This window comes from Hypanus sabinus, chromosome 26 (assembly GCF_030144855.1).
Source record: "Hypanus sabinus isolate sHypSab1 chromosome 26, sHypSab1.hap1, whole genome shotgun sequence".
Lineage (NCBI taxonomy): Eukaryota > Metazoa > Chordata > Chondrichthyes > Myliobatiformes > Dasyatidae > Hypanus > Hypanus sabinus.
The window spans coordinates 31,918,380-31,935,377 of NC_082731.1; the positions used below are offsets into that span (position 1 = coordinate 31,918,380).

General features: G+C 53.9%; 1 protein-coding gene across 3 annotated transcripts in view; it reads right to left on the bottom strand.

Annotated features, from left to right (window-relative positions):
- LOC132381411 (N6-adenosine-methyltransferase subunit METTL3-like) overlaps window positions 1-16,998 on the bottom strand; it is a 39,386-nt gene that overhangs the window by 17,743 nt on the left and 4,645 nt on the right. For 2 of the 3 annotated variants that reach the window (XR_009508024.1, XM_059950804.1), the window contains exons 2-10: window positions 15,181-15,389; window positions 12,963-13,328; window positions 12,336-12,511; window positions 10,812-11,025; window positions 6,660-6,847; window positions 4,613-4,651; window positions 3,706-3,814; window positions 2,804-2,869; window positions 708-820 (exon numbers count right to left, since the gene is read on the bottom strand). Coding sequence is in view for 2 of the 3 variants with exons in the window: in XM_059950804.1 (XP_059806787.1) it covers window positions 708-820; window positions 2,804-2,869; window positions 3,706-3,814; window positions 4,613-4,651; window positions 6,660-6,847; window positions 10,812-11,025; window positions 12,336-12,511; window positions 12,963-13,328; window positions 15,181-15,389 (1,480 nt within the window). In the remaining variant the exon portion in view is untranslated. The remainder of the gene's footprint in view (window positions 1-707; window positions 821-2,803; window positions 2,870-3,705; window positions 3,815-4,612; window positions 4,652-6,659; window positions 6,848-10,811; window positions 11,026-12,335; window positions 12,512-12,962; window positions 13,329-15,180; window positions 15,390-16,998) is intronic. The other variant, XM_059950805.1, reaches the window with a different exon arrangement.

A 16,998-nucleotide genomic window follows, 5' to 3' on the forward strand; every position in this document is an offset into this window, starting at 1 on the left:
ATCACGCACTCCCGGGGTCAGACACAGAGTGAAAATCTCTCCACACCATCCCATCACACACTCCCGGGGTCAGACACAGAGTGAACCTCCCTCCACACCGTCCCATCACACACTCCTGTGGTCAGACAGAGTGAATCTCCATCCACACCGTCCCATCACACACTCCTGTGGTCAGACACAGAGTGAAACTCCCTCCACACCATCCCATCACACACTCCCGGGGTCAGACACACAGTGAATCTCCCTCCACACCGTCCCATCACACACTCCCGGGGTCAGACACAGAGTGAAACTCCCTCCACACTGTCCCATCACACACTCCAAGGGTCAGTCACCGAGTGAAACTCCCTCCACACTGTCCCATCACGCACTCCCGGGGTCAGACACAGAGTGAAAATCTCTCCACACCATCCCATCACACACTCCCGGGGTCAGACACACAGTGAATCTCCCTCCACACCGTCCCATCACACACTCCCGGGGTCAGACACACAGTGAAACTCCTTCCACACCGTCCCATCACACACTCCCAGGGTCAGACACAGAGTGAAACTCCTTCCAGACCGTCCCATCACACACTCCCGGGGTCAGACACCAAGTGAAACTCCCTCCACACCGCCCCATCACACACTCATGCGGCTGGGCACACAGTGAAGCTCTCTCTGCAGCATCCCATCACGTGCTCCTGTGGTCAGGCACGGACTCACCAGTTGGGCTGGACGTTGTGCGGCCTCCCAAACAGTTCAATTTTGCGTGTCCCTGGGGACAGTCGCTCGATCATCCCATAGATCTCGTCTGGCTTGTGGCTGGTGGATCGGACCTGTGGGGGAATGGGAGTGGAAGGGGGGAGATATCAGTCACAGAGTAGGTGGGACCCATCCCTGTGACCCCAACCCCACTGAAGACCACTGTTCTCCCCCCTACAGCCGCCCACACGCACAGAAACACAGGAACAGGAGAAAAACAGACACCTCTGCCTTGCATGTCGTCCTACTACTGTCCCACACCGTCCCTGAATCTTTCCAACATCTCACAGTGACTCCCCCCCACCAATGACAGCCCTCAATAGGGGCAGAGAGTCCCAGAGATCCCCCTCCCTCTGAGAGAAGACATTTCTGCCCAGCCGTGTTCAATGACCAGCCCTCACCCTTCAACCGCGACCCAATGGTGGGAACATCCCAACATCGCTCCCCCACCCTGCCCTTCCCATCACCTCCACCTCAGGATCTGAGGGGGATGGACAGAGACACCTCTTGTTCTCCTTCACTCCAAAGGAGACAGATCCAGCCCACCTGAGCCCTCCTGGTGGGTCGACCCATCCTCACTCCCTCCCCGGAACAGCACACCAGTGTCTTTCCTTTCTTCGGAGGTGAGGTCAAGACAAGTTTATTGTCATTTAACTAAATACACAAATATTGTCAAACAAGTCAAGTTTCTCCAGTCCTGGGTGTAAAGCACAGTAGCAAACATAACACACAGAAACTTACGAAGGGAAGGATCAAACCTACAGATGCTTCATGCATAAATAACAAACTAAAGTGCATAAATTAAATGTTGTAAGGTACAGAACAGATTAACCAGTGACACTTTGAATGTGATGCAGCAGGGAGTTCAGAAGCCTCATGGCCTGACCGTTTCCCATCCTGACCGTCCTTCTATCGGAGTCTCCTGCCTGATGGTAGAAAGTCAAAGAGGATGCTGGATGGATGGGGCGGGATCCTTGATAACACTAACGACCCAGTGTACACAGCGCTCCTGGTAAATGTCCCTGGAGGATGGTGGTGAGACCCCGTTGACCCTCTCAGCCGTTCAGCTTGTCACCAAACATGGCAACAAACATCTACAGATGTCTACAGTTGCTGTAATCCACTGGTTGATCACCGTCCGCTACAGCAATCCCAATGTGCAGGAAAGTAAGACACAAAGAGAAGTGGAGCCCAATACATCCCAGACACACCCCCCACCCCCCATCGGGGGTATCTACATGTGTTGCTACTTCAAAAAAGGCAACGTTCATCATCAAAACCCCCAGCATCCGGGCCACGTGTCTTCTCACAGCTCCCGTCGGGCAGAAGCCTGAAGTCCCACACCACCAGGTTCAGGAACAGCTACTTCCTTCGGCTGTTCAGTTCCTTAACCATCCAGTACAACTCTGATCACTTGTGTTCTTCTGAACGTTGTGTGCCTGTGCTGTAAGTTTTTCATTCCATCGTTGCACAGAAAGTCACAGAACACTACAGCACAGAAACAGGCCCTTCAGCCCATCTAGTCCATGCCAAACCTGCCTAGTCCCACCGACCTGCACCCATACAGCTCATCTGACAATAAACTCGACCTTGAACTCAGAATCCGCCCTCGGATTCAGATTTGTTTATTTATCACGTGCGAATTGAAACAGTGAAACTTTTGAAGCTAACAACCAACACGCCCAAGTCGACACATGTTCAGGTGTAATCAACATTCACATATACAGACAGCACCTCCCCCCCACCGCTCACCCATCCCCTCCAACCCCAGGACGGGACAGGCCACCTCCAGCCATTCAGCCCAGTGTTACTGCATTCTTTCCGGGTCGGGAGGTCGGATCCATGCCCAGTGCTCTGGGTGAGGTCTCACCCATTCCCGTTCACCTGGAACACAATCTCCCCTTTGCGATGCTCCACCCTCCTCGGAGGCTGACTGACCTGCTGACCATTCCCTCCCCCACGTACGGGTGCTTCCTGGGCCTGTCTTGGGAGCTCTTCCCTCCACCTGCCCACAGGGCTCCCTCCACCCCACCTCCCACGGGGGGGGCCCTGCTCACCTCAGCCACAATGACATCACAGTCCAGCCCACGGTTGAAGCCCTGAGGGTTTCCCTTCACCCCCACCTGGAAGGAGGGAACAGAAGACAGGGTTAGAGTGGTGGAGGTGGGAGTAATGGGGAGAGAGGAGGGACGGGGAGAGTGATAAAGGAGGGGGAGGGGGAGGGAGAGGGAAAGGAGGACAAAGAGGAGGGAGCTTGAGGGAGAGGAGAGGAGGGGTTAACAGATGAGATGTGAGAGATGGTGGGTAGACACCAGACAGTGCTCCATGCTGTAGTTCAGACGGTGAGGCTGGTGTGAGGGGAAAGGGTAGAGTGCGGGGTTTATGAGGAGAGGGTGGGGGGATGGGTTTATGAGGAGAGGGGGAGGGGGTTATGGGGAGAGAGTGAGGGAAGGGGTTTATGAGGAGAGGGTGAGGGAAGGGGTTTGTGGGGAGAAGGTGAGGGAAGGGGTTTGTGGGGAGAAGGTGAGGGGAGGTGGTTATGGGGAGGTGAGGGGAGGGGGCTATGGGGAGGTGAGGGGAGGGGTTTATGGGGAGAAGGAGAGGGGAGGGGGTTATGAGGAGAGGGTGAGGGGTGTGGGGTGGGGAGGTGAGGGGAGGGGGTTGTGGGGAGGGGAGGGGGTTATGAGGAGAAGGTGAAGGGAGGGGTTTATGAGGAGAGGGTGAGGGGAGGTGGTTATGGGGAGGTGAGGGGAGGGGGTTATGGGGAGGTGAGGAGAGGGGGTTGTGGGGAGAAGGAGAGGGGATGGGGTTATGAGGAGAGGGTGAAGGGAGGGGTTTATGAGGAGAGGGTGAGGGTAGCTGGTATGAGGAGAGGGTGAGGGGAGGGGGTTATGAGGAGAGGGTGAGGGGAGGGGTTTATGAGGAGAGGGTGAGGGGAGGTGTGGGGTGGGGGTCTCACCAGGCAGTGCTCCTTGCCATGGTTTAGCCAATGGCCAGTCCGTCCGGTCCGGATGATCCGCTGCAGTTGATTGGTCTTCACCCAGATGATCTCATCCACTCTCTCATAGCTGATTGGTGGAGAAAAGATGCAGGGAGGTGACAGGAAGTGGGCGACAGAGGGGGAGGGGGTGAAGGAATCAGGGATGTTACTGACCACTAAGGTGGGGGAATGGGTCAGTGGGGCAGGTGTGAGGGGAGGGGGAAGGGTAAGGGTGGGAAGAGGGGCGCAGGAGTGGGAGGAGGAGGGAATGGGGTAGGGGAAGTGGGTAGGAAGGGTAATGGGAGAAGGAATGTGTGGTGAGAGCAGGGGGAATGAAGGGAGGGGGAGGGGTGGGGAAGGGCAGCGAGGGGATGGGGAAGTGGGGAGAGGGAAAAGGGAGGGGAGGTGGGAGGGGGAGGGTGAGAGAGGGGAGAGGAAGGAGACAGTGAAGGTGTGAAGGTGAGGGCAAGACAGGGGCAGAGGAGTATTGAGGGGAAAGGAGGTGACAGGGTTTGAGGGGAAAGGGGGTGAGTGGGTGGGTTGTGAAATGGAAAGGGATGAGGGGAGAGGAAAGGGGGAGTGAGGGGAGAGGGAAGGGGGAGTGACGGGAGAGGAAGGCGGGGAGAGGAAGGAGAGAGGGAAGGTGTGAGGGAGAGGGCAGAGGAGGGTTGAGGGGAAAGGGGGTGAGTGGGTGGGTTGTGAAAAGGCAAGGGATGGGGAGAGTTGGGGTGAGGGGAGAGGGGAGGGGGAGTGAGGAGAGAGGAGAGAGAGAGGGGGAAGGGGTAAGGGCAGGGAGGGAGGGTTGAGGGGAAACAGGTGAGTGGGTGAGTGTGAAAAGGAAAGGGATGGGGGCAGAGAGGTGGTTAGCCGATGGATCTATACTCACCCCCAGAGGTTTAAACACTCACGGCCCAACTCCATCGCCCTGCAGGGGAGAGAGGGTGAGGGTGCATGAGGTTGAGGGAGGGAGGGGGCGAGGGGAGAGGAATCCCTTTGCCTGCACCATGTTCCTGTCCATCTGTCTAACAGACTCTGCCTCCTCCAGCACCACACCGGACCACACATTCTCTGGGTAAAACTCTCACCCATCTGGTGTTTCTTATTTCCACCCCGGGGGTGGGGGGGGGGGCAGATATCGACTGTCTGCTCTATCTCTGCCTCTCAATCCTATAAACCTCTCTCAGGTCTCCCCTCAGCCTCGGCCACTCCAGAGAAAACAACTCAAGTTTGTTGACCTCTCCGTGTAGCTCCTGCCCTCTACACCAGGCAGCCTCTTCTGGATTCCCTCCAAAGCCTCCACACCCTTCCTGTAATGGGGTGACCGGCAATGAGCACAAGACTCCGGATATGGCCTGACCAGAACTTTGTAAACCTTCAACATGAACTTCCCAGCTCCGTCCCTTAGCTGATAAAGACCTTCTTTACCACCCTATCCACCAGAGCAGCCACTTTCAGGGACCTGTGGACCAACACCCCAAGATCCCTCTGCTAACTCCAGGGTCCACGTACAATGTACAGAACATGGAACAGGCCATTCAGCCCACAATGTTGTGCCAAACCAGCTAAGAGGCAAATCAAACACACCCAAACACTAATCCCTCCCACCTTCTCCATGTCCATATCCCTCCATTTCCTTACATCCAGGTGCCTATCTGAGTATCTCTAAAAAGCCTCTAATGTATTTGCCTCCACCACCATACCAGGCAGCACATTCCAGGCATCCACCACTCTCTGAGTAATCAACTTACCCTCACATCCCCCCTCTCACCTTCAATGCATGCACTCTGGTATTTGACAATTCTACCCTGGGCAACACTCTGTCCACTCTATCTATGCTTCTATCTATGCTTCTCATATCAGATCTCCTGACGCTCTAGAGAAAACAACCCAAGTTTGTCCAGCCTCTCGTGATAGCACATGCCCTCTAAACCAGGCAGCATCCTGGTAAACCTCCCTTTCACCCTCTCCAAAGACTCAACATCCTTCCTATAGTGTCCCTTTACACTCGACTTCCCAAAGTGCAACACCTCATACTTGCCTGGATTAAACACCATCTGCCATTTCTCTGCCCATATTTGCAAATATCTGCTCTCTCCTTTGGCAAATGTCTGTGCTATCCACAACATCACTGATATATGTTTCATCTGAAAAGTTACAAACCCACCCACCCACCCACATTTTCATGCGGGTCCTTTATATTTTTTGCAAACAGTAGAGGTCCCATTAGTCACAGACATCCAGTTAGAATAAGTCCCACTGACCACTATTCTCTGCCTCAGTGGGCAAGCCAGTTCTGAATCCAAACAGCCAATTTACCTTGTACCTTAAATCTTCTCCCATGAAAGACTTTGTCAAACACCTTTCTAAAATTCACCTGGTCAAAATCCACAGCTCGAACTTCATCAATCACCTTCAACAGCTTATCAAAATACTCTGCCCACAAGACATGACAAAGCCCCGCTGACTGTCCCTAATCACACCGGGTTCAAATTGAGATCAGAGAATGTAGACAGTATACAGCCTGAAATTCTTACTCTTCACATACAACCTCGAAACAGGAAAAAACACCCCCGAAGAATGAATGAAGAGTCCCAAAGCCCCCCATCTACCCCACGCACTAGCAAAAGCATCAACCCTTGCCCCTACTTGCTCTAGCACCCACTACCCACCATGTAAGCAACAACAAAGCCCCCAAAGAGAGGCCATGATCTAGAACCCATTAAAAACTAACTGACCATCCCAACACGTTGACATGGTGTCGCAATTGCTCAGCGATCTTCTCCTGAAGAATTCTCTCCAGGAACTTTCCTACCAGTGATGTGAGACCCATTGGTCATCGGTTTCCAGTATTATCCCCATTTCCCTTCTGGAATAAAGCGATATTAGCAACAGCCGGGCTGCCCCCCCCCGGCTCCTTGCCCCCTGGTGCCTACCTGCCAGTGACCCAGAGGAAGAGGAAGCCGTCATCTTGGAGCACGGGAATGTTGAGCCTCCTCATCTCGTCGTCGGTGAGGGTGCCGTACGGCAGCTCCATGTGGATGTCCCAGGGGGGGTCGGCCATCACCACGGCAAACTTCCCCAGGATGCTGACGTCCAGGAACCGGATGTCACAGCAGATCCACTGTGAGGGGAGGGAAAGGGGAGAGGGGTTGTGAGGGGAAGAGGAGGGCGCGAGAGACGGGGAGGGAGGGGGCGTGAGAGATTGTTACTGTCTGTTCACACTCTCCCAGCACATGCATCCCTTGTCACACTCACTCACAAAGACACATACACACCTCGTGTCACGGAACAGTATGGCACAGTACAGGTCCTTTAGCCCACAGCAATGAACCAACTCCAAGATCAATTTAACCCTTTCCTCCCACGTGGCCCTCTATCACCCATATCCCTGTCTAAGAATATCTGAAATGTCCCCAATGTATCTGCCTCTACCGCCAATGCTGGCAGAGCGTTCCCCAGAGGCTCCCATTCTCTGCATAATAAACCTACTCTGACTTCCCTCTGTAACTTCCTCCAATCATGTCCTCTTGTACTAGCCATTTCCACTCAGTTGGCTGTCCACTCTGTTGCTTAACATCAGTCATCTCCCATTCTCCTTCAGACCAAAGAGAAAAGCCCTGCCTCGTTCCACCTTTCCTCATAAAACAGGCTCTTTAGTTCCACATCCTTCCTATAATGGGGTGACTGGAACTGAACGCAGTGCTCCGAATATGTATCTTTTCACACAGCTTTTGAGATTAAATCGCATCTGCCGCTTCCCAGCCCAGTTCTGCATCCTATCAATGTCCCCTTGTAACCTGTGGCAACCTTCGACACTATCCACACCACCACCAACTTCTCAAATCTAATCCATGTTTCATTATCAGGAACACAGCCAAACAAAACAGCATTCCTCTGGGGCTGAGGTGCAGAAAGTGTACAGCAGAGGGCACACAGTACATTCAAGATAGTGAACACACACACTGTCACAGAAAAAATACAAAGCCAAGTTCCTGAGTGACATGGTTCAGCACAGCCAAGAAGGGCCAAAAGGCCTGTTTCTGTGCTGCAATGTTCGATGGTTCGTTGCCCCTCAAATTAATGGTGGAGTTCACCTGCATGCAATCCAGCCTGTCATTCCACGGATTGAACACTGGAGGGCAGCAGCCAACTGAGCACAGAAACCACGCTACACCACCTCCAGCGCCTCCTCCCATGGTCTGCAGCAGCAGGCAAGCCCGCATATTGAGGCCTTGTCCTCACTACATCCGGTGCCACACAGCTCCCCCGCCGTCTGTCGCGCCACCAAACAACGTACACAGACCTGCGGCATTCTACATCATCTGTGTCCAACAGGGTTTTGCATTCGCAAGAGAAACGTCGAAGACAGTTACACTGCACGCCGCCTTGGATACCTTCCTGTAGCAGGCACCGAGTCCAGCTCCTCGGCCAGCGAGCAGCTCACTGATGCGGTGGACCTGCAGTACCTAAGTTCCTAAAGTTCAGCATTGTCTTGCGATCATAAAATAGACAATTAAAAAAAACACCTTTGGATGGCCCGAGAGCCCTCTGTGTCCGAATGTGCTGCCGTCTCAGCGGAAGCTTGTATCAGCCGCAAACTTAACAACCCACCTTTCTGGTTCTTCATCCAAGTCATTTACAAAAATCACAAAGAACAGGGGTCCGAGAACAGATTGCCGAGGAACACCATCGTTCACCAACCTCCAGGCAGAACGTCTGCCATCCACTACCACCTTTTGCGTTCCGCGCGCAAGCCGATATTGAACCCCTGCAGCCCAGGTACTCTGGGTCCTGTGCCTCCTGAAATTCTAGGTGAGCCCCCCCATGGTGAACTCCTTCCCAAAGCCCATGGTCACCACATCCATCACTCTAACTTCAATCTGACTGGTCAGTTTTATCCAAAGTGTCCTTCAGGCTCGTAAGACATTACCTGCCCCTCACCCAGCCACGTTGATCATCTCTAATCAGACTATTCTTCTCTGAATCCTCGAAAATCCCGTCTCTAAGAATCCCCTCCAACAGCTTGTCCAGCTCTACTACTATGTCGACTCAAGCCTGGAGGCTGGCGTCAGGGAAATAAGGCATAAAGCATGCCCAGCTCACTGGTCTGTAACTCCCAGGATTATCCCTATTCCCCTTCTTGAACATAGGAATAACATTTGCCTGCCTCCAATCTTCCTGTACTACTCCAGTGGCCGGTGAGGACCCAAAGATGGTCACCAGAGGTGATGGTCAGGTGTGTGTCTCATACACGCAGCGCTTGTCTCACACGGGTACCCCATGTCACAAACACATACCCCCACCCCTGGATTTCACACCCACACACACTCCCCATGTCCCATGCTCACACAATGAATCACTCACACACCATCTCTCAACACACAAACACGCTCTCTCCCCAGTTCCACACACAGACACGCACTCACACACACAGTAAATTACAGGAGTAGAATTAGACCATTTGGCCCGTCGAGTCTGCTCCACCATTTCACCATGGCTGATCCATTTCCCTCTCAGCAATCTCCTGCCTTCTCCCCGTATCCCTCCATGCCCTGACTAATCAAGAATCTATCAATCTCTGCCTTAAGTATTCGTAAAGACTTGGCCTCCACAGCTGCCTGTGACAACGAATTCCAGATTCACCATTCACTGGCTAAAGAAATTCCGCCTCGTCTCCGTTCTAAAAGGATGCCCCTCTATTCAGAGGCTGTGCCCTCTCGTCTTAGACTATCCCAACATAGGAATTATGTCAGCCACTCCCTGTTTGACCCGCAGCCTTGTCCAGCAATAGGTTCAGGACACTAAAAGCCAGAACAAATAGACTGGGGAACAGCTTCTACCCCAGAGCTGTAGCCTCCATCACACCACTACCACAGAACAATGACTGAAACTGTGAGCACACACAGGGACTCACAGGGACGTTAGTTGCACTAACGACACTTTGTGTGTTACTGTGATATTCCGGTGCTGCTGCAACTTATTTTCTGCTACTTATCTATTTAATACTGTTTTTCTATTACTGTCTTGTTTTTATCTACCGCTTTGTTTGATTGCCTGAGAGGAAGCCAAACAGAGTTTCATTGTACCCATGTATATTGACAATAAAGATCATTCAATGCAATTCAATTATCCTCCCTAGATCTATCTGTCTCTCACACACACACACACACACACACACACGACCCAGAACAGATCCCTGCGGAATATCACTGTCACTGATTTCCAGGCAGAATACGAACCATCTGTAATGCCCTGGTTCACATCTTAACTGTCACGCTGTAGGTATTTCATTTAGCAGTTATGTAAGAGCAGGCTGTTCTGCTTTCCGCCTGTTTGGGTTACTGCTGAAGATAAGCGATGATGAAGAATGTGTGCCGTTCAATTAGGATGGTGAAACGGGGAGGGGGGAGGAGGTATTTTTTGGCGAGGGACACTGAGGTTGGTCTTGGGGCTTTTGTTCGGTGGGCGATGAAGAGAGAAGACGGTCACAGGATAGGACCCGTGTGTTCAAGATGGATTGCGAGCGATGTTCGGAAGGTGGTGTGGGCATTCATGTTGACCGAGGGCCCAGCGCGTGAGTGACAGAGAAGTTCAAGATGAGATCCAGCTTGTGCACATTTGACTATTTAACTATAATGGGCCATTTTCTTTGCTAACCCTTAAGCTGAGATTCATAAATATAATTCTTTTAATGGTATGCAGTGTGCGGTTATTTTCTGGCACTGAGCTGTAATGGGAGAGGGAATTACACAGCATCCACACAAACCGGGGTTTGAGGTGGGAAAGCCGTCTCTGTCTCGTCTTCCCGAGACTTACGCAGCCAAGGACACATCTGATGCCAGCCTCTGCCTTCGAGAGGCAAACCAACACAGCCAAATTTCCCTGGATCCCAAGTGTCCTGACTCTGAATTAGCCTACCACGGGGAAGCTTGCTGCACATTTCACTAAAATCTACACACACATCCCGTGCCCAACCTTATTCAACTTGTTTTGTCTTACACACACACACACACACACTCACACACCCACCCCGTCCATCCTACAACACAACAAACCCCCCCCCCCCCCACCGGAACTTGGCACACCTGTGGGGGGAAGAGCTTGCCCAGGCTGGGGTCAGTGCCCACACTGGGGGTGAGGGGCTTGTCGGAGCCCTGCCCGTCCAGGGGCAGAACTGGGCCGGTGTCCAGGCAGCTGTCGATCTCGTAGTGCACATATTTGCAGGTGTCCATGTGGAAGCAGGTGTTGAGGAAGGAGCAGTCGCCCAGAGACTCGTCCGTGTGCTTGTTGATGATGCGCCTGCGGAAGCGAGAGGTCAGGCCCGGAGGAGCGACAGGTAGCCCCTGGAGAGAGGGATTACCCCAGCCCGGAGATGGATCTCCTGCCCAGCGAGAGGGAACCTACAGCCAGGGTTAGGATCCCCTGCCCAGAGAGAGTGGGATCCCCCGGCCTGGAGAGGGACCTCCTGCCCAGAGAGAGAGAGGGATCCCCCCGGCCTGGAGAGGGATCTCCTGCCCAGAGAGAGAGTGGGATCCCCCGGCCCGGAGAGGGACCTCCTGCCCAGAGAGAGGGATCCCCCGGCCCGGAGAGGGATCTCCTGCCCAGAGAGAGAGAGAGAGATCCCCCAGCCTGGAGAGGGATCTCCTGCCCAGAGAGAGAGAGGGAGTCTACAGTCAGGAGAAGGATCTCCCTCCTAGAGAGGGATCCCCACCCAGGGAGAGGGATCCCCCAGCCCTGAGAGAGAAATCTCTTGCCCCGGAGTGAACAGCCAAACTGAAGCAAAGAAACCCCCCCACAGAAAAGAGATACCCCATCCAGAGAGGGGGACCTCATCTGGACAGACAGTTGAAACAAGGGATACCCCATCCGAGAGTGCGATTCCCTGGAGAAAAGGAGCCACCACCTGGGAGATCCCCTTACAAGCGGAGAATCCAACTGGAATGAGGGAAGGATCCCCACCAAAAGGGCTCCTCTACGGCAGTGAGGGATCGACAACCTCAAGGGATCACCCAACAGGAAGAGATCCAACCGAGTATGTTATCACACACCCCCCCCAAGAGAAAGATCATTTACCCCAATCCAAACATGCTGATCGAGGGATCTCCCCACACCCAGTGAGAGGGATCCCCAATCCAACTAAGGGAACAAGCCAGAGCGAGGGATCCCAACCAGAGTGTGAAGGATCTCCAAATGGTTGAGACATCCTTCCCCGACAGGAAGAACCAGGGGTGAAAGAAACCCCAACACAAAAGGTTCTGGACATTTTCCCCCCACCTCGGCCTCTCCCCCAGTCCTACTTCCCACCCACCCACCTGAAGTGAAGCTTGTGGCAGGGCTGTTCCAGGATCAGGGCTCTCAAAAACATCGCATACTTCAATCACAATCCCACAATCCTCCTGTTCCCCCTGTCCTGCCCCTCCCACCCTCTGCCCTCTCTTCCTTCAGCCCTTCATGATGTCACCCCACCCCCCACGTCCGCAACTGAAGTGAACTTTGAGGCAGGACCCCTCCAATAGGCCCTGGGCCCTGGTATACACTTCACCTCTCTCCCACACCCCCACGACCCCTCTCCATCATGTCCCTGCCACCACCCTCCCCACTGCCCCCACCTGAAGTGGAGTTTGCGGCAGGGCCGCTCCAGGTCCTGGGCCCTCATACACTCGAGCTTGGTGCCGTGGTCACAGAACTCCTGCACCTGGGCGCGGCCGCGCGACCGGAACTTCTCCACCATCGACTGTTCCTTCGCCGTGCTGGTGTTCAGCAGCTCCAGGATCTCCTGGCTCATCTGGGGGAGAGGGAGAGTCACTGAGGGAGCTCCCCACGCGTGGGAGCAGCACTAAGAGATCCCCACGCTCGGCGGGGTGGTAGTGCCGAGCGATCCCCGTGGCCCGCAGGTGGCTGTGCTGAGAGATCATTGCACCTCTGTGAGAGCAGAGGGGAATCTCCCTTCCCGACTGTGCAAGAGGGAGTGTCAGAGGGATCCCTCTTTTCTGCCCTCTGCACCTACACTACTCCTCCCACAGAGCTACATCCCTCCACCCCTCTACCTCTACCCCCTTGTTTCTACCCTACTCACCGCCCCCTGCTAAACTCTCACTTTCTCCCTTCCCGTACTACACTCACATCACATCACTCCCTCCCACCCCCTAACCCTCTCCCCCCAGCTTGTTCCCCAATCCCTCTCACCCACCCATCCTCTCCCTTCCCACCCTCCCAGCCCCCGGAACAAGCCGTACCTTCTTGCTCTGCCTCTCCTTGGTGGACTGCTGGTTCAGCAGCCTCTCGATCTCCAGGTCCAGTTCGGAGGCCACCTTGCGGGACTTCTTGGCGGGCTCGGGTGGCTTCCTGTCGGGCGGGGAGGGGGCGGATCCAACCGGAGGGGGCTGGGCCCGCCTCTTCTGGCCCCCCTCGGCCTGCGGCGGGGACGGCTCGCCCTCCTGGGGCAGAAGCACCAGCATGGCCGAGAGCTTGGTGTGGTCGGCAAAGGTGACGGTGGTGGGCATGCCGTCCTGGGACAGGCCCCCTCGCACCTCAATCAGCTCCTGGGCCGCAAACTTCTGCAGGAGGCTCTCCACGTTCCCCTGGGTCACCGAGCACTGGAGCTTGGGTGGAGGGCGGGTAAAGACAGGGATAGAGTCATAGAGAAGTACAGCACAGAAACAGGCCCTTCGGCCCATCAAATCCATGCTGAACCATTTAAACTGCCTCCTCCCACCGACCTGCACTGGGACCATCTGCCGTCAAACCCCTACCAAACATCTCTTAAATGTTGAAAGCCAGCTCGTGCAGATGTACAGGCTGGTGGGTTTATTGGGCAAGACAAGCTGCACCCCGAGTCTGTGACTGACAGGAAGCATCTGGGGAGAGCTGATGGGAACGTGGGGAAAGTGGAATGCGACCGGTGTAACTGGGTCAGCATGGAGAGTGTGGGCCGAACATCCCCATGTGTGATGGGATGAGGGAGTTTCACCCTGTGTCTGACCCCGGGAGTGTGTGATGGGATGAGGGAGTTTCACTCAGTGTCTGACCCCGGGAGTGTGTGATGGGACGGTGTGGAGGGAGTTTCACTCTGTGTCTGACCCCGGGAGTGTGTGATGGGACGGTGTGGAGGGAGATTCACTCTGTGTCTGACCCCAGGAGTGTGTGATGGGACGGTGTGCAGGGAGATTCACTGTGTCTGACCCGGGGAGTGCGTGATGGGACGGTGTGGAGGGAGATTCACTCTCTGTCTGACCCTGGGAGTGTGTGATGGGACAGTGTGGAGGGAGATTCACTCTGTGTCTGACCCCGAGAGTGTGTGATGGGACGATGTGGAGGGAGATCCACTCTGTGTCTGACCCTGGGAGTGTGTGATGGGACAGTGTGGAGGGAGATTCACTCTGTGTCTGACCCCAAGAGTGTGTGATGGGACGATGTGGAGGGAGATCCACTCTGTGTCTGACCCCGGGAGTGTGTGATGGGACGGTGTGGAGGGAGTTTCACTCTGTGTCTGACCCCGGGAGTGTGTGATGGGACGGTGTGCAGGGAGATTCACTGTGTCTGACCCAGGGAGTGCGTGATGGGACGGTGTGGAGGGAGATTCACTCTGTGTCTGACCCTGGGAGTGTGTGATGGGACAGTGTGGAGGGAGATTCACTCTGTGTCTGACCCCGAGAGTGTGTGATGGGACGATGTGGAGGGAGATCCACTCTGTGTCTGACCCTGGGAGTGTGTGATGGGACGGTGTGGAGGGAGATTCACTCTGTGTCTGACCCCGGGAGTGTGTGATGGGACGGTGTGGAGGGAGATTCACTCTGTGTCTGAGCCAGGGAGTGTGTGATGGGACAGTGTGGAGGGAGATTCACTCTGTGTCTGAGCCAGGGAGTGTGTGATGGGACAGTGTGGAGGGAGTCTCACTCTGTGCCTAACTCAGTGGCGCTCTATCCCCCCTCTCTGATAACAAATCGTTCTATCCCCCTCTCTCCCTGATAAGTGCTCTATCCCCCTCTCTCCCTGATAAGTGCTCTATCCCCCTCTCTCCCTGATGTGCTCTATCCCCCCCTCTCACTGATAAGAGTGTTCTATCCCCCCTCTCTCACTGATAAGTGTTCTATCCCCCTCTCTCCCTGATAAGTGTTCTATCCCCCTCTCTCCCTGATAAGTGTCCTATCCCCCTCTCTCACTGATAAGTGTTCTATCCCCCTCTCTCCCTGATAAGAGTGTTCTATCCCCCTCTCTCCCTGATAAGAGTGCTCTATCCCCCTCTCTCACTGATAAGAGTGTTTTATCCCTCTCTCTCACTGATAAGTGCTCTATCCCTCTCTCACTGATAAGAGTGTTCTATCCCTCTCTCTCACTGATAAGAGTGTTTTATCCCTCTCTCTCACTGATAAGTGTTCTATCCCACTCTCTCACTGATAAGAGTGTTCTATCCCTCTCTCTCACTGATCAGAGTGTTCTATCCCCCTCTCTCACCGACAACAAGGTGTTCTGGATGGCAAGCGAGTCGGTGGGCAGAAGCAGAGCCTGGTTGGAGAGGTGCTCGAGCAGCCGCTTCTCGAGGAGGGGGTCGATCTTCTCGTCCTGGTCCAGGCCACTCGGTTTGCTGGGTGGTAGGGCAGCGGGCAGGACTGGGCTGTCACTACGGAGGCCGGCACCCACCCCCTGAACAGTCTCCGTCTGGGCTGCGGAGGCAAAGGCAAGCAGTGGATGAGTGGGGTGTGTATCTAGGTGACCCCACCCCCACCCAGGTCACTCCTGAGAGGGGCCACCATCTATGCCACCTCATCACGGTCCAACAGGATGCAAACATGCCCTTTGGCCCAACCAATCCATGCCATCCAGTAACAAGAGCACACATGTATGTCTTAAGATCATTCTTCCCCTTCTTGTGAGCTGTCCAGTCTGCCCCTGCAGACTCCCCCGTCCTCAGTCCCACCACTGTGGCCTCTGACACTCTGCACACCTGACTCCATAACCCAACACTGTCCTCGACCTCCCGTGTTACCCACACACTCTGCCTCAGCCTGAGGGAACCGCTGTCTCTAACTGGGGCAAACTCCTGTTCGGTGTCACGGTCCAGCCATCCACTCACACCTTTCAGTCAGAGAGAGCACCAATACAGGCCCTTTGGCCCCTCTAGTCCATGCTGACCACAGGCCCGCCCGGCTCGTCTCAACGCTCTGCATTCAGCTCATCATCCCTGAAGCCCCAACTCTCCATGTCCCTGCCCAAGTGCTTCAAATGACACTGTTGTCCCTGTCTCAATTCCTCCTCTGGCAGTGCTTTCCATAAACTCAAATGGAAATGTTGTCCCACTCTCCCTAAATCTCTGCCTTCTAGATCTGGACTCCCCTGCCCTGAGGAAGTTACGGTTGCTGTCCATCTCATCATTTTAAACATTTCTCTATGGGTGTCCCCTGTTCTCCTACGTTCCAGTGCATGAAGATCTTGCCTGGCCAACCTCTGGACCTAGTAACCTCCTTGTAAATCTTCTCTGCCCTCTTTCCAGGTCAGCCATGTTCTTCCAAAACTGTACACAGCACTGCAAGTGCGGCCTCGCCAGTGCCTTATAGCCATATAACAATTACAGCACAGAAACAGGCCACCTCGGCCCTTCTAGTCCATGCCGAACGCTTACTCTCACCTGGTCCCACCTACCCACACTCAGCCCATAACCCTCCATTCCTTTCCTGTCCATATACCTATCCAATTCTTAAAAATGACAATATTGAACCTGCCTCTCCACTTCTACTGGAGGCACATTTCACACAGCTGCCACTCTCTGAGTAAAGAAGCCCCCCCTCGTGCTACCCCTAAACTTTTGCCCCTTAACTCTCAACTCATGTCCTTGTTTGAATCTCCCCTACTCTCAATGGAAAAAGCCTATCCACGTCAACTCCATCTATCCCCTCATAATTTTAAATACCTCTATCAAGTCCCCCCTCAACCTTCCACACTCCAAAGAATAAAGACCTAACTTGTTCAACCTTTCTCTGTAACGTAGGTGCTGAAACCCAGGTAACATTCTAGTAAATCTTCTCTGTACTCTCTCTATTTTGTTGACATCTTTCCTATAATTCAGTGACCAGAACTGTACACAATACAATGCCTTGTACAAACCCTATTTCTAGAAAAGTTGGGATATTTTCAAAAATGCAATAAAAAAAATTTGCGATGTTAATTCACGAGAACCTTTATTTAACTAACAAAAGTACAAACAAAAGATTTTCAATAGTTTTACTGACCAACTTAATTGTATTTTGCAAATATACACAAATTTAGAATTTGATG